At 58.3% G+C, this 23,202-nt stretch overlaps 2 protein-coding genes across 4 annotated transcripts in view; one reads left to right on the top strand and one right to left on the bottom strand.

Moving 5' to 3' along the window:
• OTOF (otoferlin) overlaps nt 1-11,552 on the top strand; it is an 86,593-nt gene extending 75,041 nt beyond the window's left edge. The window contains exons 31-46 of one of the 2 annotated variants that reach the window (XM_028515244.2): nt 631-660; nt 1,078-1,209; nt 2,496-2,562; nt 3,315-3,451; nt 3,574-3,708; nt 4,098-4,235; nt 4,518-4,645; nt 4,761-4,931; nt 5,560-5,720; nt 6,378-6,520; nt 6,851-6,939; nt 8,312-8,410; nt 8,571-8,812; nt 8,963-9,141; nt 9,240-9,340; nt 11,166-11,552. In XM_028515244.2, the coding sequence (XP_028371045.1) occupies nt 631-660; nt 1,078-1,209; nt 2,496-2,562; nt 3,315-3,451; nt 3,574-3,708; nt 4,098-4,235; nt 4,518-4,645; nt 4,761-4,931; nt 5,560-5,720; nt 6,378-6,520; nt 6,851-6,939; nt 8,312-8,410; nt 8,571-8,812; nt 8,963-9,141; nt 9,240-9,340; nt 11,166-11,346 (2,133 nt within the window). In that variant the 3' untranslated portion in view covers nt 11,347-11,552. Of the gene's footprint in view, nt 1-630; nt 661-1,077; nt 1,210-2,495; nt 2,563-3,314; nt 3,452-3,573; nt 3,709-4,097; nt 4,236-4,517; nt 4,646-4,760; nt 4,932-5,559; nt 5,721-6,377; nt 6,521-6,850; nt 6,940-8,311; nt 8,411-8,570; nt 8,813-8,962; nt 9,142-9,239; nt 9,341-9,593; nt 9,791-11,165 lie in introns of those variants that run through there. The other variant, XM_028515243.2, reaches the window with a different exon arrangement.
• A 1,191-nt stretch (nt 11,553-12,743) lies between these two features.
• Nucleotides 12,744-23,202, bottom strand: part of DRC1 (dynein regulatory complex subunit 1) — a 37,393-nt gene continuing 26,934 nt past the window's right edge. The window contains exons 11-17 of one of the 2 annotated variants that reach the window (XM_028516661.2): nt 20,424-20,539; nt 19,251-19,340; nt 18,641-18,727; nt 16,268-16,437; nt 15,046-15,189; nt 14,599-14,701; nt 12,744-12,981 (exon numbers count right to left, since the gene is read on the bottom strand). In XM_028516661.2, coding sequence (XP_028372462.1) covers nt 12,913-12,981; nt 14,599-14,701; nt 15,046-15,189; nt 16,268-16,437; nt 18,641-18,727; nt 19,251-19,340; nt 20,424-20,539 — 779 coding nt within the window. In that variant the 3' untranslated portion in view covers nt 12,744-12,912. The remainder of the gene's footprint in view (nt 12,982-14,598; nt 14,702-15,045; nt 15,190-16,267; nt 16,438-18,640; nt 18,728-19,250; nt 19,341-20,423; nt 20,540-23,202) is intronic. The other variant, XM_036027743.1, reaches the window with a different exon arrangement.

The raw sequence follows: 23,202 nt of genomic DNA, 5'->3' as shown, positions 1-23,202 counted from the left end.
CTGACTATATGTGCAAACAACTTCATCCTAGACTGTGAGTGTGTGCAGACACATGCACAAGTGTGCTGTGTGCATGGACGAGAGACAGAAAGAGCCAGAACCATCTGAGAATAGCCAGCTCCTCCTGGGAAAACAAGACGGAGGACCGGACCTTAGCTTCCCCCTCATCCCAGAGGCCCTGGGCTCTGGCGGGGGGGTTTCACCAGGGTCCTCTTTGGCTGTGTAAGGGTGTGTGTGTGTGTGTGTGTGTGTGTCCACTTAATTCTGAAGGTGCTCGACCTGGTCAGAGAGGAAAAGTGGAGTTGAAGTTGACTCCATCTAGCCAACCTCACTGTACCCCTGCATGCGGCCAGCTGCCGTCCCGATCCTGAGCCTCCCACTGAAATCACCTGGGGTGTCCACAGCTGCCTCAGGGTTGAGGACCCCCCCCCCCACATCAGGTCTGAGGGAAGGTCTGCAAAGCAGACCTTTTGCAGGCTCACCGGCGGCGTGCTCTCATTAGTGCGGAGCTGACCCTGGGTGCACACGGATTCATAGCAAGTGACCCCCACGCTCCTTGGCTGGGCTGCTGCCTCCACTCCAGGCTCCGGGGGCTAATTCTGTCCCTGTCTCTTTGGCTCCCCTTTGAAGACTTCTGATGCTGTCATCAAGGTGGATGTGGTGAGTGTGGGGACCGTCAGGGGGTTCTGGGGAAAGAGGACCCACACTGGCATGGGTGTCAGGCCGAAGGGTGCAGCAGCAGGCAGAGAGCCGCCCCAGCCCCCGGATGCTCGTGCCTGCATACCTCCCAAGAGGCAGACCAAGACAGCTGCTCAGGCGGTGGGGCCCCTGCGTGCCAACCCTGCTTTGGCCGGGGGTTCGTGTGAGCAGGTCACGGCCTCTCCAGCCATGGCATCCTCCTCCACAAGACAAAGCCCCGCCCTCTGGCCATGGTGGCCCCACAGAGCCTCATGGGGCCCAGGGCTTCCCGGGAGCAGATGGTCAGAGCGGATGGGGGACCCCTAAGTCGTCCAGGGCCCTGGGAATGGCCAGGGCGCAGCGATGTCTGCAGGTCCCTTGACCTGGCCAACCCTCCAGGCTGACGAGGAGAAGGAGAAGAAGAAAAAGAAGAAGAAGGGCAACTCGGAAGAGCCAGAGGAAGATGAGCCGGACGAGAGCATGCTGGATTGGTGGTCCAAGTACTTTGCCTCCATTGACACCATGAAGGAGGTGAGGCCCCGGGGCTGGGCTAGGGGGCTGAGGAGGGACTGGGCTGGGGAGGTGACCCCCACTCCACATCAGGCCCTGCCACCCAACTTCTTTCCTGCTCCCCACCTGAGCTGGCTGCTCCACCCCGTCAACACGAGCTTGGAACAGCCTCGTCTCACAGCCTTGACGTTCTAGCCCAGAATGCCTTTCCCGGCGTGGCGGTCCTGTCTCCGTCTCTGGCTTGCTTTCCTCTGGTCCTCATTCATTCAGTTCACACACATCTCTTGAGGATACGTGAGTCAGGCACCATCCTAGGTGCCGTGGGCGCCGAGACCTAAGACGCCATACCTGCCCTGAGGAGCCCTCTGTTTGCTGGGCAAAGTGAGTGTGTGAGCAGATACAGTTCAGCGCGATAGCAAAAGCCAGTCAGCGCCTGCCGGGGCCAGAGGAGGCTTCGCAGAGGAGGTGACGTTTGAGGAAGAGGAGAAACATGCTCGGAGGCCAAAAGGAAACAACTTCGCAGTAGGACTTGCCCGTCTTCACACTGTTTAATTTGACCCATCTTGGTCACCGTAGCTACGACATGTTCTTCCCCTGTTGCGGGCACGTGGGTTCCATCTGCTGAGCCAGACCGCAAGTTCCAGAAGCACATTTCTCCTCTTCGTCATCGGCCTCTTCTCCACACTGCTTTCCCAGCTCAGGGCACTCCCTGCCTGCCTGGCTGACCAGGAGGGATGTGTGCCTCAGTTTCCTCAACTGAGCTGACCCAGCCCCACGCTCTCCCCAGGCCCTTTCTGTGGCCCAAGCTGTGTGTGATGTTCACTAGGCATGTCAGGGCACAGGCTAAGCTTGCACATCAAGTTAGATTGGTGTGAACAAGGGAAAAACTGTTACGGTGACTCGACGGTGTCAAGGACCAAGACATTGCCACCTTGCTACCGTCCTCTGGGTAGTGAACGGTGGCGCAGGAAGGGGTAAAGAGAGGAAGAGGGTCTAACTCCTTTCCTTGACCGGCCCAACCCAGAAGTTGCACATATTAGCCAGAATCTAGTCCTACGGCCGCATGTAGCTGCAAGGGAGGCTGGGAAGCGTACTCGTTTCCTGGGTTGGATGCATGCCAAGAAAAACTCCTCGAGAACAGGAGAGCAGACCCAAACACAGTGGGTCTGCTGTAACCTAGTAGGAAAGCCTTTCTGTTTCCTGGCACATTTAAGCCTGGTCTGAGACCACAGTGGGGCGTCCCCTGACCCCTGACCCCTGCCCAGGAAGCCCACCTTCCTTCCTCCTCTCACCTCATCTTTTGGCAGCAACTTCGACAGCAAGATACCTCAGGAATGGACTTGGAGGAGAAGGAGGAGCTGGACAACCCTGAGGGTGAGCCCTGGAACCCTGGATCTCTGCCCCTCCATCCCCTGCCCCCAGGGGGCCGGCTCCCCCACCTCTACACCAGCTGCTTCTCTTTCTCCTTCCCGTGCGCCCACATGGCTGCGGCAGCCAAGGGCAGACATCCCCAGGCGGCCCTGGGCACTAGCGCGCAGGCTTAGGCCGGTGGACGGGCACGTAGAGCCACAGAAGGGCTGGAAGCGCCCCCAGAGCTCATCCTACCCAGCACTTCCCAGTCCTTTCCTGTGGCGTGATGTTATTAGTGGGTGTCCTGGAGGGAAAAGAGGGTTCTGTGGTTCAAGGCAAAAAAATAGGTCTTTTGGTGCAGGAATTCTCGGTGTCTTTAATGTGCAAATGTTATTTTAAACCTCTACTAGGAAGCTATACTATAAAACATTTCCCCAACATAGTTGACGGTGACACCTCTTTTCCTGAGGCTTTACACAAACGCCCCCACCTCACACAAGCGGGCTGAGGCCAGGGGGGAGAAAGCGAGCAGCTCCCCCGCCCCGCTCTGGCACAGGGTGGGAGACCACCCCCGGCGTGATCCCGCTGGGCACCTGCGCCATGTGAGGCGGGCACGCCCGGGAGCGCTGTCTGCATTTCACAGATGAGGGCACAGGGACCGGCCCAGTGACAGCAGCCAAGTGTGTGCATGGGCAGCGGAGCTGGATCTCCAGCCACCCCGCCCCGCCCCGTGTCTGCCCCAAACAGACGAGGCCTCCTTTTCTGTTCCTGGCCAGGCGTGAGGGGGCTGGCGAAGGGCAAGGAGAAGGCGAAGGCTGCAAAGGATGAGAAGAAGAAGAGAACGCAGAGCCCCGGCCCCGGCCAGGGGTCTGAAGCCCCCGAGAAGAAGAAATCTAAGATCGATGAGCTCAAGGTAAGGGTCTGGGGCGCACCCTCCTGGGGGGGGGGTTCACACCTGGAGACAGGAGGTGGCGGATGGGACAAGAGGGAGGCCAGTGGACAGGCCGTGCCCCCCTAACAGCTGGCCTGGCTCAGGTGTACCCCAGGGAGCTCGAGTCAGACTTCGACAACTTCGAGGACTGGCTGCACACCTTCAACCTGCTTCGGGGCAAGACGGGGGATGACGAAGACGGCTCCAGCGAGGAGGAGCGCATCGTGGGCCGGTTCAAGGTCAGGCAAGGAGCAGGGCGTAGCCCCTAAGCCCCAGTCCCTGAACCTGACCCCCCGGGGCACCCCTACACCCCCCACCCCCACGCCAGCCAGAACCCAGGGCTGACAGTCACGTGAAACTGTCAGCTGTACTGGTTGGTAAAATACGAAAATACTTCCATGCTCAACAACAAAGACCATCCGCCGGGGGACCTCCCCAAGTTGCCTCCCTCCCCCTCCACCACAGCCCCAGCCACTCCTTCCAGAACCCCTAGGCCTCCCCCTGACCCAGCCACCAGAGAGTTCAGGCCCTGCCACAGCGAGGTGCCACTGTTGGTGGCTTTGATGCCCCCCCCCCCCCGACCTGTGCTCACGGAAGCCCACGCCCTGACGCACCGTGCCTTGCCCAGGGCTCCCTCTGCATGTACAAAGTGCCGCTCCCAGAGGACGTGTCCCGGGAAGCCGGCTACGACCCCAGCTGCGGCATGTTCCAGGGCATCCCCAGCAACGAGCCCATCAACGTGCTGGTCCGCGTCTACGTGGTCCGGGTGAGACCCCCTCGCACCCCCCTCCCCCGTGGCCCTGTCCCCCCGCCCCGGGGGGGGCTGCAGCAGCTGGGAACTGGCAGCACCGGACGGGGAGGCACCTGAGGGTCATGGAGTCTAGTCCCCACCCTCTAGAGAGGAGGAAGCCAAGGCCCAGACAGGGGCACACAGCAAGTCTCCTGCCCTTGGCCCTCAGGGGACTGTCGGGGAGCAGAGCAGGGGCACTGGGAGATGAGGAGGGTGTAGGTAGGGAGCCTGCTCAGGAGCACCCCTCCCCCATCTCAGGCCACAGACCTGCACCCCGCAGACATCAACGGCAAAGCAGACCCCTACATCGCCATCCGGCTGGGCAAGACTGACATCCGGGACAAGGAGAACTACATCTCCAAGCAGCTCAACCCTGTCTTTGGGAAGTAAGGCCTCCAGGTGGCCTCCCAGCCGCCCCCTACCACTTCTCCAGCCCAGACCCCCTCTCCTCTCAACCCACCTCACCTTCAACCCTTTTCTCGATTGACCTCACCCGGCCAGGTCCTTTGACATCGAGGCGTCCTTCCCCATGGAATCCATGCTGACAGTCTCCGTGTATGACTGGGACCTGGTGGGCACCGATGACCTCATCGGGGAAACCAAGATTGACCTGGAGAACCGCTTCTACAGCAAGCACCGTGCCACCTGCGGCATTGCCCAGACCTACTCCATGTGCGTGGGGCTGGGTGGGGCGGGGAGGGGCCGGGGGTGGGGCCCACCTGCTGGGCCTTGGCTCAAACAATAAGATTCAAAGCTCACGGTTTGGGAGGTAGATGTTTTACAGGATCTGCTCCAGGCCAGGCCTGCACCCCTGCCGGCTCTGGGCACAGCCTTCGGAGGCCAGAACAAGGAGAGAGCCACCCAGAGGCTGCAGGACAGGGGAGGCGGGGTGGAAAGAGAAACGTGGGCTGGGAGGAGAGGCGGCACTGTGCCCCAGGAGAGTCCACTGGGGGTCTGGCCAGTCTCTGCCGCTGACAGGCCATGTGACCCTGGTCACATCCCTCGACCTCTCTGGTCATCCGCTTCCTCCCGGGAGTCTCTGAGGTTTGAGAGGAGTGGGCACCCTAGGGGCAACTGGAGACTCGTCCTGGGGACATTGGGCACTTGGGGCCAGAGCTCAGGGCAGCAGGGGTCAGCCTACCGCAGCGCTAGCACCTCAGCAGAGCCCGGAGCCTAGGACAGGGCCCACGGGCTGATGTTGGGCAACAGACAACGTAAGGGAACTGCCTGTAGCCAGCTGCCACCTGGGAATGGCCCAGCCCCTCCCCAAGCCCCACCATGCCTCTGTGCGCCCCCACAGACACGGCTACAATATCTGGAGGGACCCCATGAAGCCCAGCCAGATCCTGACCCGCCTCTGCAAGGAGGGCAAGGTGGACGGCCCGCACTTCGGGCCCCCTGGGAGGGTGAAGGTGTCCAACCGCGTCTTCACAGGGCCCTCTGAGATGGAGGACGAGAACGGTAACGGGGTGCAGGATGCAGCCATGGAGGGGCTAGAGGTCAAAGAGGGGCCCCTGCCACCCTCTGATGGGGCCTCAGGGCCTAGTCTGGGGTGTCCTCGGTCTGGCCCTAGTGACCCCCTGCACATCAGCCCAGAGCTCCCCCACACTCTGCCTGCCCAGCCTCTGCCCAGCCTCCCCGTGCTACAAAGCGCTCGCCTGCTTACTGCCTTCTCTCTCCTCTCAGCACCCCTCTGGGCTAGGGAGGATCTCCCCACTGCACAGCTGGGGAAACTGAGGCCCCAAGAGTCTAGCAACTTGTCCAAGGTCACGTGGCTCCAGGCCCTGTACTTTCCGCACTGCTCTGCCCACAGGGCCCTTCCCAGAGAATCGGGGGACCTGTGCAGGGACCGCCTGCTGACCCCCTTCACGGTGCTGGGACAGGAGGTGGATTCTTGCCCCCTCCCCCAACCTCAGACCCCCTGACCCTCTGAGGATTCTCTGGTCAAGTTCCCCAGGAAGAGGAAACCCAAGGACTCGAGGCTCTCTGGGCCCTGTGGGGCAGCTGAGAACTTGGGCAAGCCGTCTCCCTCTGTGCCTCAGTCTTCCCAGCAGTAAAGTGGAGATGGGTGGGCCAGTGGTGGTCTCGGGCAAGCAGCTGACACACTGGCACCCACAGGTCAGAGGCGGCCCACGGATGAGCACGTGGCGCTGTGCGCCCTGCGGCACTGGGAGGACATCCCCCGAGTGGGCTGCCGCCTGGTGCCGGAGCACGTGGAGACCCGGCCGCTGCTCAACCCTGACAAGCCGGGCATCGAGCAGGTGACTTCCCGGAGGTTCTTTGCTATTTGGGATCAGGGAGTCCTAGCCTGGGTCTGTAAAACGGGGCCCCATGCTATTGGCTGCCTTCCCAAAGCCTGGTGCACCTCCCCACTTGTCTTTGCCTTGAGCCAGAACCACAGCAGCTCCGGTGGAGACCTGGGGTGTTTCCCTCAGAAGCTGTGATTGGCTATTGATGATGTCATAGGAATTCCTGGCATCCAAGGCTGAAAACTGATGAAATGGGTCTTGTCAGAGGCCAGCAAAGGTTGGGAGGGAGAGGAGAGCAGTGGAGGAGCTGTGAGGAGACCTGCCCTGCCCCCTCTTCCTCAGGGCCGCCTGGAGCTGTGGGTGGACATGTTCCCCATGGACATGCCGGCCCCGGGGACGCCTCTGGACATCTCCCCGAGGAAGCCCAAGAAGTGAGCTGCTGGGGCCCAGCACCACCCCTCCCTGCCCCCACCCTCGCCGCTCCCCACACAGCCCTAGTCACTTTGGTCCATCGGCTTTCCCCGTGTGGCCTTGTGATGGGAGCAAAGCCACCCACCAGGAGAATTGTGGGGCCTGCCCTTGGCGGGTGGCCTTTGCTGGAGCAGGGGCCACGACCCCCATGGGAGGGCGGTGACAGCCTGAGCCTGTGCACCAGCACCCCCGGCAGACTTCCGCCAAAACACGGCCTCCCGCACTCGACATGCACCTGCACCTGCACACGGGGCACAGACCCCTGGGAGCCGGCTCCGTCCTCCGACAGCCCCACCCCAGGCTGCCGTTGCCCTCTGCCAGGGTTTACCTGTGGCACCTGCCAATGAGATGTGCAGGAGGGGGCGCCCAGAAGGAGCAGGAGGAGGGTGGAGTGGACAGAGCACTGGACCGGGACCCGAGCCAGCTGCCTCTCCTAGATGACCCTGGCCAAGTCACTTTGCCTCCCGGGTCCTCAGGTTTCCCGTCTGTGAAGTGGCAACATCAAGTCACTGCCAACGGTGACGCCCTTGTGGCCAGGATCAGGGCCCCCTTCGTGGACGGATGGATTCACACAGGGGCCCACACTCAGGGGCGCCCCACCCTTACTCCAACCTAATAATCTTGAAATTCTTAATGCTTTTTGAACAAGGAGCTCCCTGGTTCCATTTTGCACTGGGCAGACAAATTACGCAGACAATTCTTCCTGAAATAGCCTCCCCCTCCGGGGCCACCAGTGTGTTGTTCCAGGGTCTGCCATTAGGGGACGTCCCAACCCACAGGTCACGGGGACTTGCAGTCCAGAGCCTAACTCCTGAAGGTTGAAACATAACAACCTCATTTCACTCCAAAGGGAAAACCCTCTTTGGGGACAAGAACGTAAATTAGGAAACTAGATTCCACGGGTGTCCCTTGCTGGCTGCTGGGCTTAAACGTAATTTCTGCGAGAACTGGACTGGCACGCTGGCCTCTGGAGACGGGGGCCTTGCTCCTGAGGCTCTGGGCCCCGCCCGGCCCTGCCAGAGCCAGCCTCCCTGGCCACCAGTGTGCTCTGGGTCCTGACATTCCAGCCAGTCTGGCTTCCCCCCGCCCCGCCCCAGGGCCACAGCCACTCTCCTGCCAACAGCCATGCCGACTGGCCGGCCCAGGGACCCAACAGCTCTGCTCCCCCTCTACTCTCCCAGCTCCAACCCGCCCAGGCCCCCTGCTCACCCCAAGTCCCCAGGGCTTCTCTCAGCCATCTCGTCTCCAGCCCCCTGCCCCGCCCAGCCCCAAGGCCCTGCAGTCACCCACAACCCCCACCCCGACCGCTAATCAGCCTCTCCCCCTGCCCAGGTATGAGCTACGGGTCATCGTGTGGAACACGGACGAGGTGGTCCTGGAGGACGACGACTTCTTCACCGGAGAGAAGTCCAGTGACATCTTTGTGCGGGGGTGGGTGAGAGGTCCCCAGCCAGGTGGGGGCAGGGCAGGGTGAGCCCGCCCCCCCCCCCCCACAGTAGGCAGGAGAGGAGGGCGAGCACAGAGGGGGCTGTGGGCTGGGGACAGGCCCCATGGGCGTGGCTGCAGGTCCGCCGCGGGCGGCTCTCTGCAGGTGGCTGAAGGGCCAGCAGGAGGACAAGCAGGACACGGACGTCCACTACCACTCCCTGACCGGGGAGGGCAACTTCAACTGGCGCTACATCTTCCCCTTCGACTACCTGGCTGCCGAGGAGAAGATCGTCATCTCCAAAAAGGAGTCCATGTTCTCCTGGGACGAGACCGAGTACAAGATCCCAGCGCGGCTCACGCTGCAGATCTGGGACGCGGACCACTTCTCCGCCGACGACTTCCTGGGTGCAGGGCTGGGCGGGGCTGGGGGGCCGGGACCCACAACGGAGGGGGCGGGGCAGGGGGAGGAGGCGGGACCGGGAGAGCCCGCCCCGGGTGTGGGGCGGGGCCACTCCACCCGGCCTATCAGCGCTGACTCCCAGGCCGCTGGCGCAGGGGCCATCGAGCTGGACCTGAACCGGTTCCCGCGGGGCGCGAAGACGGCCAAGCAGTGCACCATGGAGATGGCCACGGGGGAGATGGACGTGCCCCTGGTTTCCATCTTCAAGCAGAAGCGTGTCAAAGGCTGGTGGCCTCTCCTGGCCCGCGACGAGAATGACGAGTTTGAGCTCACGGTGGGCAGCCCACCGCTCGGGTGACGGCCAGAGCGGAGCCAGGGCTGGGGGCCCGGCAGCTGGCGCAGACCTGGGGACAGTCCTCTTCCTCTCTGCAGGGCAAGGTGGAGGCAGAGCTGCATCTACTGACGGCCGAGGAGGCGGAGAAGAATCCAGTGGGCCTTGCCCGCAATGAACCGGACCCCCTCGAGAAGCCCAAGTGAGTGCCCTGCCAACCCGGAGCCCCTGCCACGCAGGCCCCTGGGGACACTGGAACAGGAAAGGAACCGTCTGGTCTTGCCCCCACTCTGCAGGGTGGCACCCCTGCCCTCTCATCCCTTCCCGAGAACTACTCACTCAGCCCAGGGTGGCCCCTCCTGGCCGAGCCCCCCCCCCCCCCCCCCCGCCACTCCCTGAGCCTTCACCCTCTGCGTCCTTTCTCCGTGCTCCCCCTGCTCCTCCTGCTGCTCCAGCCGGCCAGACACGAGCTTCATCTGGTTCTTGAACCCTCTCAAGTCTGCCCGCTACTTCCTGTGGCACACGTACCGCTGGCTGCTCCTCAAACTGCTGCTGCTCCTGTTGCTGCTCCTCCTCCTCGCTCTTTTCCTCTGCTCTGTGCCTGGCTACCTAGTCAAGAAGATCCTTGGGGCCTGAGCCCGGCCTCCTCCTGGGTCTGGTACTCCTCCCTCCTTCCTCTGGACTTAGAGCTTGGCAGCGTGCACGACACACACACATGCACACATACACGCAACACGTAACTGCACACACATGCACACACAGGAAGTTTCACAAAGCTTGCCAGGTACTTCCAATGGTTTCATGGGCTCTCAGAACGGGAAATGACTATTTTCACGATTGCATATTGGGCCCGAGAGGTGAAATAAGTTGCCCAAGGCCCTCTAGCAAATTAGGGAAGAGTTAGGACTTGGCCTAGGTTTCCAAGTTGCCAGTCCCGCATTCTTCAGACTACACCACTTCCTCTCCCAGTAACATCCCTGCCAGACTAACCCAACTCCCCTCGCAGACAGAAGCTGAGGTACGGACAGGGAAGGGGAAAGGGTTTGGCTGGGCTCAGCTGGCAAGTCCCGAGTAGTTCCTGCCAGCGTCCACCTGCCGACCCGCAGCCCTCGGCGCCCAGCAGGACAGTTAGGCAGCTCCATCCAGTTCCAGCATCTCAGCGGCCAACGTCCGCTGAGCGCCCGCCCAGTGCCAGACGCTGCGCTGGGAGCTTCACCCTCGGGTCTCCCCCACCCTTTCACCCACTGCCTCTGCCAATCACTCATGACATAAGTGAGGAAACAGGCTCAGCGAGGTGCTACCTTGTGTGTCCTCACTGGGGTCAGACACCTGGTGCCCTGCACCCACGCCCCGAGCTGCAGCCCCACCTATGCCGAGCCCAGCTCTAGGGGGTGCACCCCGAGTCCTCCGGGAGTCAGCGGGGCAGGTGTCTGAGAAAGCATCTTCAATTTTACATCCTGGCATTTTGTAGAACCTGTTGTCTTGTAACACAAACAACACACAGCTCGACAAGCACTGCCTGGCCAGGGGGGCGTGCAGAAGGCAGAGCAGCGGTCACACCCTGACAGCGGGCACCTCAGTGCACGCGGCCTGTGCCCTAGGAGCCCTCAGATCCCTGGCCAAAGTTTACGTTCCGCAGAAAGCGGTGGGGGAGGCTGAGAAGCGTGGTTTCACGGAGAGAGAACAGGGGCAGCGCCGGACCCTGCACAAGCTGCTAAATAGAGGCGCTTCCTGATAATCACATTGCCCGGGACCGCGGCTGTGGGTGTTCAGGTGGAGGCTCGGGGCTGCCCAGCGGCAGGAGATGCCACCTAGGCCCGGGAGGAGGTTGGGATGCCAGAGGGTCCCGCAAATGGGAATGTAAGCAACGCACCCGGTGCTTAGAAATAGGCTCAGACCCTGTCGCCAGCATTCACTACTTTGGGACTGAGGCCAGGACAGACAAGGTCTCTTGCGGTCAGAAGGGCGGAGGGGATGGGGTTCCCTGGGAGGTATCCACGGTCTGACCAAGCCTCCCCCTCCCCCAGCCGGCCTGACACCGCCTTCGTCTGGTTCCTCAACCCCCTCAAGTCCATCAAGTACCTCATCTGCACGCGCTACAAGTGGCTCATCATCAAGATCGTGCTGGCCCTGCTGGCACTGCTCATGCTGGGCCTCTTCCTCTACAGCCTCCCCGGCTACATGGTCAAGAAGCTCCTGGGGGCGTGAGCTCCCCGCAGCCTCCCCGCAGCTCCTCTCCTGGGCCCGCGTGTGTGCCCCTTCCCTGGTGTGGACTTCCCAGACTCCCTGGGGAGGGGCCTGAGGAGCCCTGTGTCCACCCTCAGGCCTCAGGTCTAGGAGTCCACCTCCTGCTTGTTGGGCTGGTGACGGGGCCGCCCTCTCCTCCCCAGGCCTGCAGCTGGCCTGGTCCTTCCCCTCTGGTCCCTGCCTGTGGGGTGGGGGTGGGGGTGTGGGCAGGGGTGGGGGGCTGCACCTCACTGCTGAGGCCCCCCCTTCTTCAGGCCCTGGCTCCCAAGGAAGCCACCCCAAACCCTCCCCCAGGCCTTCCAGTCACGAACTAAAGCTTGCATGAAGTTAACCCAGAATCATGGGCCAGAGCCCAGGGCTCTAAAAAAAAAAAAAAATGAATGAGCAAGGAGCATCACCCTCCCTTCCCCGGGCACAGTCCTGTGGGGGCAGTGACACCGCCAGTCCTGGTTCTGCAGAATCAGGCCAGACCCTTCCTAGTGGCCCTGGGGGTGGCTGCTTCCACCCCAGCACACTCCACGTGGCTCCTCCTCCTGCCCAGGAGGCCCCCAGGTGGGGACTCATGGGTGACTTGTGGGTTTTCATTGATTCTCAGAGCTTCCTCTGCCCTGGCTACTGTCCACAGGTCTAGCTGAGGGGCCGTGAGGATGAGCCCCTTTGCCCTCCCCTCTGCCCCAGGCAGCCCTTCCCCCTGAGCGCCCCTTCACCCCGCACAGCTGGCTCATCCAGTCCCTCCAGGTGCAGCCAGGAGTTTGTGCTGGAAGTGCTGCCCCCTGCCTGCGTGAGCTGGGATTCTCTTGGCTGTTTTTCCTTTCTTGAGTGGTGATTTTTCTCTTAATAAAAGAAATCAAACACTGAGCTGACAAGTCTGCTGCAGTGGGGGAAGGGGCGGGGGGCACAGGACCAGTGGGCACTCCGGGGTTGGCAAACTCAGTGTCAGCTGGCCCCTCTGACGATTCCTCTGGGTGGCCTCACGGCCCAGCGTTCAGGGCAGGCCTGAGGCACAGGGCCACCTGCTCGGGGTGCCTGAGGGAGGGACCTCACACCACAGCCCAGAGCGCACAGCAGGGTGCGCCCAAGGGCCTCAGAAGCTCCCCAAAAGGGTCCTGCTGCAGGCCCGAGGGCAGTCAGAGCTGACCACCCTGCAAGCTGCCCCCAAGTTCTAGCTCCCGTGCACAGGCACTAACTGCCCCCAAAGCGACAAGGGAGCCGTGTGCAACTGGCCTGGCCTCGTCTCACAGCAACGCGCCTGTTCACCTGCCACAGTCCGAGGCCGGGACACAGTCCTCTCCTGACCCAGAGGTGGGGGTAGGGGCCCGTGTCTCACCGGACCCGACCTCTTTAAAAAGACTCAGCCACAACTTTGTAATAACTTTAATCATGACTACAGGATACAGGTCACTGCTCTTGTCACTTTACAGTAGCAGCTCTGGGCAATGCAGAGCACACCTTGCAGCTCCCCCAGGGGACACGTGCCAGCCCCGGCACCAGCACCGACACCAGTGCCCGCGCCGACACAGCACCTCGTCAGGGCTTGCTGGGTTTCGTGGGCATCTGGAACACCTGAATCGGAGGAATTTGCAGTTCCGAGTTTACCTGGAAAAGAGGGAGTGAAGGTCATCACCCGTTCCCCAGGGGCCTCCGCCTTCCTGTCCTCCGGGGGTCGGGTGCACTTGTCGGCTCTCCCACAGGCCCCCGCATCTCTGCGTGCACCTCCGCCACCTGCGTCCGGGTGTCCTGGGGAAGCCCACGTCTGCCCTCCCACAGAGACAGGCTCTGGGGCTGCCTGTTCGGCTTCCGCTCCAGCTGACGAGCCTCTGGGGATGTTCTCAACCTTCCACTCGGATGCATTCTCTTCAATTCTCTTCCCCTCTTCCCCTGCCATCCCAGCCCCCAGTCCAGCCCTGCACTTCCCTTCATCCTCCCCATCCTCTTGTACACAGTAGCATCGATGGAAGGGTGGGCCATGGTCCCCTAATGTCTGAATCCTGTCACAGGCCAAGAGGTCATCGTGACACCCAAGCTAACCACGCCCCCTGTTCAGATGCAGCGTGGGGCCCGAAACCACGCCGGGCCGCACAACCCCAGGGCCCGGGCTTGTGGCCGGCCTTAGTCACCTCTCACACGCACAGCTGATGGCAGAGGAACTACGCTCAGCCCCGTGGCACGACCCTCCTGGTCCACAGGCTCAGCACCACGTGAAGGACACCGCACCAGCAACTCAGAGCTTGCAACTAACTGTGTTACCAACCAAAGGGAGCAGAGACAGGAGATTCCTCCCCTTGCCGCGCCACGGGGAAGTTGCCCAACTACTGCTGGAGTGGGCATGAGTGGGGGCCAGGGAATAGCTGCCCCAGCTGGAGCCCCCTCTGCCCACATCACGTCACGGGCCAGACAGCCTGGGCTGGCAGAGCAGGAAGAGCCGGTGCTCTGGGCCAATCACGGAGTCTCCAGGTTTTGATTCTCCTTTTTTTTAAATTGTTTTTTATTTTTATTTTTTTAAAGATTTTATTTATTTATTTTTAGAGAGGGAAGGGAGGGAGAAAGAGAGAGAGAGAGAAACATCAATATGCGGTTGCTGGGGGTCATGGCCTGCAACCCAGGCATGTACCCTGACTGGGAATCGAACCTGCGACACTTTGGTTCGCAGCCACACTCAATCCACTGAGCTACGCCAGCCAGGGCTTAATTGTTTATTTTTAGAAAGAGAAGAAGGGAGTGAGAAACAGAAGGAGAGAAACATCATTGTATGGTTGCCTCTCACATGCCCGCCCCCCACCAGGGACCTGGCCTGCAACCCAGGCATGTGCCCTGACTGGGAATCAAACCAGTGACACTCTGCTTCTCAGGCCGGCACTCAACCCACTGAACTACACCAGCTGATTCTCCTTTTTGTGCAAGAGGGAGAATCATTTCTGCCCTCACTTCCTCACAGACTGGTTGTTAGGGCCAAGAAAGAAAACAACTCTGGAAGAGCTCAGCCAGCTGTCACGCGGCACTGCGCTGGCCCTGCTCCTTAGAGTGGCCCCAGGAGCGGCTGGTGCCCGGAACCATGGCATCACAGACAACGTGGCAACCCATGTCTCCAAGCGCACTTGCCTTGGGTCAGGGAAGGGGCCGCTCATTTCTTAATATCAGCTCCTGTGTCCCCCACCTCTGCCCCCACCTGCCCCGGCCCCCTGCCCACTCTCCTCAAGGGCCCCCGTCACCCACCTTGGAGTGCAGGTACCGCTGCAGCAGCACCTGGAGCTCCGTGTTCTGCTGCTCCAGGGCACTGTTCTCTGCCAGCAGCTTGGCCCTCTGCGTCAGGACAAGGCTTTGGGCAGAAAAATTGGTGAGACACCGCCACCCAAGGCCTCCTCCACCCTCCAGCAAGGATCCCTGTGTTTCTGTTCTGGCTAGAGGTGGGAGGGGCCCCAGAAGCCACGCCTCCAGGGCAGCCCTCCGGCCTCCAGAACGAGCTCTGCTCTCGGGAACCGAACCAAAAAGGCAGGGCCAGAGGGCCAGTCACCAGCACCGAACAGCCCCACCAGGAGCTGCCCAAGGAAGCTTCTGTCTAAGAGTTCATGGACACAGGGGTGGCAAGTATGGCCACTCAGAGCGGGATGCCTCCCCACCACCCGCCCAGCTTGCCCCTTCCGGGCCAGGACACACACTCACTGGTATTTCTCCAAGGCCAGGTACAGACCGTCCCAGAGGTTCTGCGTGGCCTGAGAGACAACCGTGGCCAGGGCCTTCCAGTACTCGGAGTCCTTAGAGCTGTCTCGCACTTCCTTCAGCAACTTCACTGGTGCCCGAGTGTCCCTGAAGGTCAAGGGCACTGGTGCCATCTAGTCCACCAGGCACCACCCGGACCTGCCAGTCACAGTGCCTGTCCCTCCCGGACCTCCTGCTTTCCCATGGGTCGCCTTCCCGGTCAGTTATGCGAGCTTCTCCGATTATAGGAGGGTCTTGGAAAGGACACGTGCTCAACACTATTCTTGGTTCTTAGAGCTACTGTCACTTTTGGGGGCACCACCGGAGTTTATCCACCCTTTTCCTCTTAGTCGGTTTATCTCCCTGGCTTTAAAGCTCATTACTATGCCCACTACTCTCACTAAGACATCCAGAACGACTCTCAAAATCTGTCACCACCTCTCCGTCCCCTCTAGGATAGCCTCGACCCAGGCTATCACCTCCCCCCACCAAATCTCCCCATCGCTCTCCCTGTAGCCAACCTGTCGCCAAGGTGATCTTTCTAAAATCCAAGTCTAAGCATGCTCCCCCACTGCTTAAGGCCCTTTCTGGCTCCAGGCCACTGAAGGGCGAGGACGGAGATCCCGGGCATGTGCAGACGGGGTCTCCCTCCCAAGTCCGACCTGGCTCTCCCACCCCGGTCCCACTTCCCAGCCCCCTGCCACTCTAGCCACACCTCTGCCATTCGTGAACACACCAGGCCTTCCCCTGTGCGGTGACACCCTGAAACGCCCTCTCCTCCACTTTATCCACCTAGGAAAACCCAGTTCTGAGCCACCCCCTCCTCAAGGCCTCTGTGACACGCCTCCCCGGAGCAACGTGGCACCTTGTCTGTGCTTCGGCTACTGTTCCGCTCACAGTAGTCAAGGCATATACAAGGTGCTCACAGGTGTTATTCCCACGTGCCTACACATAGCAGACCCCAGTGAATGTTCCTTGAATGAATGAATGATGAATGAAATCACTTCTACGCCCCATTTCTTTCATTTCAATGTCCACTGATCCCTCCAGCCCTCCCTTCAGATACCCCTTCACTCACTCCCCCAAGTTCTTGCTCAGCAGCCTCCCTGGCCTCTGCTCGGCCCGTCACCCCATCCAGTCCCCCCCCAACCCCGTTCTCAGGAAAGCCCCCTGTGCCACAGCCCACCTGGGCTTCCTCAGGCCCATGACAAAGGCCTCCAGAATCTTAAGGACATCGTTGGGGTGGATGAGCCTGGGAGAAGGGGGAGGCTCCTCTTCCTTGGGACTTTCCTCCTCCTCCCCCTGGAGGTCTAGCTGCTTGCCCGAGTCCAGTGAGAGTGCCAGGCTCGCTCGCTCCTGCAGAGGGCGACAGGTGCCAGGGGCTGGCCTGGAGAAGGTGCCAGGGGTGACTGTGGGTTGGAGAGACACAGGCGTGAACATACAAAAACAGACAGGAAGAGGGGAAAAGTGAAAAATGGACAAGAAGTTACAGAAAAGATCAGAGGGAGACATTTACACAAGAAAAGGAGGAGTGAGGACAAAGAGTGGGGAAGAAGGGGGATGGGACCAAGGTGAGGCACATGGGGACTCCAGAACGAGGCTAAGGGTCCCTTTCCAAAGCTGGGTTCACAGGGGCTCACGGCGCTGGCACTCACAAAGCCTGCGTGACACAGACCTCCTTTTGAATCATAACACAAAATACATTGTATTTTAATTTCTAAATTTAAAAAAGTCTTCCTCCTACTCTTTTTTTTAAAGATTTTTAAAAAGATTTTATTTATTTATTTTTAGAGAGGGAAGGGAGGGAGAAAGAGAGAGAGAGAGAGAAACATCAATGTGCGGTTGCTGGGGGCCGTGGCCTGGAACCCAGGCATGCGCCCTGACTGGGAATCGAACCTGTGATGCTTTGGTTCACAGCCCACGCTCAATCCACTGAGCTATGCCAGCCAGGCTTCCTCCTACTCTTACCTCTCAGTCCACGCAGTTCGCTTCCGCCAGACAAAGCCGCACTGTCAGTTTCTTGCGCAGCCTTCGGAAAACACACCGGGTGTCCGTACGGGTGCATGCTTTTCCAGCCTGCTGCCACGTAAATGACACCACCGGACATACATCGTTCTGCACTCTGCTTTTTCACACACCAATACAGCTTAGTGGTCCTTTCCAATAAATACACCAAGAACTTTTTGTTCTTTTTTACAGCTGCATACTATTCCATTGTGCAGATGCCCCCTATATTATTTAATCAAGTCCTTAGTGATGGAAATGTAGGTTGTCTCTGATCTTCTGCCACTTCATACAATGCTGCAGTGAATAAGCTACAACACACACAGTTCAAATGTGTACACACATGTCCCAGGGGAGAAATCGCAGTGTAAGACGTATGCAGTTTTGTAATGCTGCCGCCAAACGGCCCTGCATGGAGGCCACAATCATGCCCACTCCCACCAGCAACGCGGGCGCCTGCCCACCTCCCGCACCTCGCCGCCTGCCCCCCGAGTGTTCCCACACTGGCAGGTGTGTACCAACCGCACAGGCGAAAACGAATCTGGGCAGTTTTAGTTTGCGTTTCTCTTACTACAAGAAAGCCTCATTATCTTTTTATGCATTTAAAAGTTCTTCGTATCAACCCCTGGCTGGCGTAGCTCAGTGGATTGAGCGCAGGCTGTGAACCAAAACATCACAGGTTCAATTCCCAGTCAGGGCACATGCCTGGGTTGCAGGCCACGGCCCCCAGCAACCACACATTGATGTGTGTGTGTGTCTCTCTCTCTTTCTCCCTCCCTTCCCTCTCTAAAAATAAATAAATAAATAAAATATTTTAAAAAAAAAAACCTTTAAAAAAAAGGTTCTTTGTATCACCCCTTCCAGGAGGTATTTGTTTGGATCCCTCGTCTGCTCTATTGAGCTATCTTTTTCTTATTGGTTTACAGGAGCTCTTTATATATTAAGGAAATTAGTCCCCAACTGTCATGAGTGTAAAATATTTTTTTCCCAGCTGTCATGTCTATCCTAACTTTATTTATAGTGATTTTTGCCCTACAGGATTTTTTTTAATCTACTACAATATATCCCTTTTTTCCTTCTTTATGGCTTCTGGCTTTTGTCCACACAACCAACTCTTTTTGGGAACATACCAGGGCACTCATGTTGGGGTTAGCGATACTGTTAAAAACATCTTTTAGATTCAGGTTTTTACCATAATGGCTTCCTGAGAATAATCCATTACAATCAAGACAGGCGGCACAAATGGGCTCGGCTTTGCAGGATATTGTTACGGACCAAACACCGACAACTTGGAGGACGCAGGTCTCACCCGAGAGGACTGGTTGTGAGGGCAGGCCCCGGAAAAGACCCCCTGGGCCTCAGCATCGGAGCAGCCTCTCGTCCCTAGCCACTCTCCTCTTTGCCAACAGAAAACACAGTAGCATAAAGGGGACGCTAACTTAGCCATCCCTGCCATAAGACCCTCGCTGTTTCCCTAGAAATACTATTCAGTGGTCGCAAAGCCTTCTGGGGGCTTCCGATTTAAAATGCTCTTACCAACTGCACCTCAGCTCACCTGGCTGGAAGGCAGGTGATGAGCTTGGTATTTGAGGAAGAAGTTCACCAGTTTATACAGGTCATCCTCATTTTCAATTCCAAGGGCCTGGGGGAAAAACCAGAACGGTCACTCAGACACCACGCCAGGAGTCCCCCCCGCTGCTGGGATTGTCGGACCCTCAGCTCCCGAGAGCGAGAGGCTCGGCTTGCTCCCCTCGACGTCTCGGGTGGCTGCCACGGCCCAGGGGAGAGGCCGCTCAACACGGGCACGTGCAGCGAATGGGGGTCACACGGGTCAGAACAATTGACAGTCAGGGCTCAGAGTCACACAGGCCTGGTGGGTACAAGAATGCTAAAGGGGGCTGAACACGCATCTGAGTTTTGGGGTGTGGGGGAGAGTTGGCGGTCCAAGAGCTGGCCACGAGAGAGAGAGAAACTAGCAGAGGACGGGCCAGGGATGGGTGATAACTAAACGACCCTGAGGCCCACTTGTTGCGCGGAGAGCACGTACAGGGAGCGATGGGCCGCTGAGGCCCACCTGCTCCCGGGGCTGAGCGACGCTGGGCAGACACCGGGGCTGCCTGAGAACGAGGCCCCCACCCCGTGTCCACCGGCCCCGTGGGACTCACTGAGAAAATGGCGTCCAGCCTCAGCAGGTAGCATTCGTCCTTCTCCAGGGGGAGGAGAAGGCTCAGCAGCTTGCTCTCGATGAGGAAGCCCTGAGGAGGGGGAAGACCACATCTCCCGTCAGAGACAGCTCTCAGGCGCGTGTCCCAGGCCCTGCAGCCCCCTCTGTGCGGCCAGGCCAGCCGGGGACGACTCCTCGGAGCAGAGCCCCAGGGACGAGACTCTGGGCCACAGGCTCCCCCGAGGAAGGCCTTCGGGTGCCTCCGAGCCCCTGGCAGGAGCAAAGCCACCCCTCCTCGTGGGTTTAGTCCCCCCACCCCAGGAGGGCACAGACCACCTCACCCACGAGCCCCCAGGTGAACACCTGCGTGGCGCACAGCAGTCCACACGTGATCCAGTCACAGCTTCCCACCCTCCCGATGTCACGTCCCTCACAGGCCAGTCCCCAGATGTCCGCAGAGCACAGCTGCAGGCACGGAAAGGCTGGATGCGGGCCGGGGACAGGCGGCCATGGGCAGCGAGCCTGCAAACAGGGAGGCGCACCTGCTGGCCGCCTCCTCCAGCAGCAGCTGCCCTCAGTGGCCGGAGCCAGGCTTTGTGCCCAGGAAACTGTCCCCGTGGTCCCAAGGGGACTGGAGGCCGCTGATCCTTGCTGCACCTCTTCTGCCACCCCAGAACTGTGAAATCTAAATAAACACTCATCGCGCTTGGTGACAGCCCGACTTCCAGCCGAACCAGCTCCGGCGCAGCCCTTACCCTAAGCCTGGCGGGTCTGCCAGCGTGCAGTGCCGAGAGCCGAAGCCTAATGCACCCAGGAGAATCGCACACGGGCTCCCACAGAAAGGCCACGTCGGTTGTGGCCACACTACTTGGCAGGTGGGTTGGCAGAGGTGCCCCTTCTCTTACAGAATGAGCTTTTTTAAAAAAAAAAAATTAGCAGGAGCCATTGGCCAGCCTGGACTATGCCTGGCTGACCTGCAAAGGGAGATCCCATTGGTCAGCGAGGCATGGCCTGTCTGTGGGTGTCCCAGCAACACTCCTGAGGGCTGGCCCCTCCTGCCTCCAGGCCACATCCGGCCCAGCCAGAGCAGAGCCGTCAGAAGCAGCACAACAAGGAGAGGCAGCGGAAAGTCGGCAAGGCCACCCGCCGCAGCCCTTGTGCCGCAGCCCCTCACCGACTCGTCGCACAGGAGCATCAGGATCTTCCTGGTAGTTTTCGCTGAAACTCGCTTTGGCAGGTCCAGGTAAGACTCTGACGCTTCGCTGGCCTCCTCCTCCTCCTCCTCCTCTTCTGCAGGTGGGGCGCAGAGAGAAGGGAGACACGGAAAGAAGGAGATCATGCCTCGGCCTGGTGGACTTTGAGAAACAGTCAGATGTCTCCCCTTGAGAAAAGTAAACCTCTTCAAAAAGCCTCTCTAAGGTCCTCTCAAGTCTCTTTAGCTGAAGAAAGCCTATCATGGGGGAAAAACAGGTCGTAATAAGAGCATATCAGGAGAATTCCCCCATTCTCGGACAGCCTATAATGCCTCACTTTTCCAAATTTCATCTGCCTGGAAACATCCTACTCCAGACGCAACCAGGACCAAGAAGCGGGAGCTGCAGAGAGCTCGAGCCCACTGACTCCCACCGGAGCCCTCTGCCCAGCGGCCCGTCTGCTGCGTGGTGTCCAAACCCTCAGCGGACTAGCGGCAGCCAGCTTAGAGGCAGGGGCAGCGGCCACCTCACAGAAGAACAATCAGCAAGAACTGGTAGCTGGCAGCAGGAGCCAAAAATTGCCTTCATTAAAATTGAACACTTTTCAGTATTTTAGACTGTATGTTCTTCATCTGAAACTAAGAATAAAAATCATGCCCTGGCTGGTGTGGGGCAGTGGATTGAGCATGGGCTGTGAACCAAAGGGTCACCGGTTCAATTCCCAGTAAGGGCACATGCCTGGGTTGAGGGCCAGATCTCCAGTGGGGGCCACGTGAGAGGCAACCACACATTGATGTTTCCCTCTCGTTCTCCCTCCCTTCCCCTCTCTCTAAAAATAAATAAATAAAATCTTTATTTTAAAAATCATAGTATGCAGAAAGAAAGAAGAAGCTCCTACCCTTTGCAACAGCTTGGATGGAACTGGAAAGCATTATGCTAAGCAAAATAAGCCAGGCAGTGAAAGACAAATACCATATGATCTCACCTTTAACAGGAACCTAAATAACAAAACAAAGAAACAAGCAAAATATAACCCAAGACACTGAAATAGAGGACAGGCTGACGGTGACCGGAGGGGAGAGAAGAGGGAATTTAAGGGGACAGTGGGAAGGGTTCACAGGAGCAAACTTAAAGGACACATGGTCAGAAACTAAGGGGAGGGTGGTAATGGGAGGGAAGTTGGGGAGGGTGGGAGGGGGGACTGGATTGGGAGTAAAAAGGAGAAAACTATATTTGAACAATGATTAAAAAAAAATCATAGTATGACCCAGGTTTTACGAGTTCTTCAAAAGGTAAAACAAGAGACTATTTTGAAAAGTACGAGACCTCAGATTGCTAGTGGGAATATAAAGTGGTCTCACCCTACGGAGCCACAGCCAACAGAATTGTGGAGGCATTCGCCCTTTGACCCTGCGCGCCTCCTCCCAGGGATCTATCCCTAACAACTCGCTAGCAAAACCAGGAAGATGCACGTGCACGGAGCTAGTTATTGCAGCGATGTTTGTAATAGCAAAAGTGAACAAACAAAAAACTAGAAATACCCCCAATAATCCACAGAGGGCTATCTGAATAAACAATGCCACAGCCATGTGGTAGAGGACCAAATAAAAAAGGAATAAAGAATATTTCTTCTTACTACTATAGACTGATCTCCAGAACATACTGTAAGTGAAAAAAGCAAGGTGGAGAAAAGCATATGCTCTCATTCATCTTCAAAAGTGGTCTGTATACATATATTCAAATATTCGTTTACAATTCTTAAAAGCAACGAAAGGAAGAAGCATACATTTTTAAACAGTTACCTAGAGGACAGGCGGAATGGGCACGGGAGGGTGAAAGCTACACTTCTTTGAGTAGAGCTTGTTTCACACCTGTGACTTTGGAACATGTGACTGTTTTATACAATTATAAAACAGAGTTACATTGTAAAAGACAAGCCCAAATATCAAAAGTAAAATAAGACAGAAAGCCCTAAGTGCATCTTCAGTTGCTGACACAACCACACAGAAACTTGTCTGCGTGACTTTAAAGGCCAGCGGCCTGTCTCTGCGTCCCTAGGGCAGCACGCCCTCTGAGCAGAAAGAACCGTGAAGTTTGAATGCTTTTTAGCAATCATTGGCAGTGGCAGGGTTGATGGTTCCTTCTGAGACTATTCTAAGGTATTGTCATAAAAACAATGAGTAACTGTTCTGGAGTCATCGAGTACCGAGACTTTCAAGTTAGAAAAAAAGGAGACAGACTTCGATAAGACGAAGGGAAAATCCTGTCATCCTGATGATGAGGAAGTATCAGGACAAACACACGATTTGTCTGTAAAACATAATCTTGCCCTGGCTGGTGTGGCTCAGTGGACTGAGTGCCAGCCTGCGAACCAAATGGTCGCCAGTTCAATTCCCAGTCAGGGCACATGCCTGGGTTGTGAGCCAGGTGCCCAGTGAGGGGTGCGTGAGAGGCACCTACACACTGATGTTTCTCTCCCTCTCTTCCTCTCTTCCTTCCCCTCTCTGTAAAAATAAGTAAATAAAATATTTTTTAGAAAACAGAATCCTACACCCTGCGCTTGCCCACTGAGAAGGTCTAAAGACAGTGAGCAAACCAAAACAATGATCGCGCAGGTACCCAGACTACGGTTTCAAAAACCATTCCCCACTGCAAAGAACCAGGTGTCCCCAGGGAAATGGCTGCTTCCGAACCTGAAGCAGGAAAAGTATAATGTGAGCCTGGAACCCCTGGTCATTCTGGAGAGCCTGGAAACTGACT

Source organism: Phyllostomus discolor, chromosome 6, assembly GCF_004126475.2.
Source record: "Phyllostomus discolor isolate MPI-MPIP mPhyDis1 chromosome 6, mPhyDis1.pri.v3, whole genome shotgun sequence".
Classification (NCBI taxonomy): domain Eukaryota; kingdom Metazoa; phylum Chordata; class Mammalia; order Chiroptera; family Phyllostomidae; genus Phyllostomus; species Phyllostomus discolor.
This window is presented reverse-complemented; position numbering and strand designations above follow the sequence as displayed.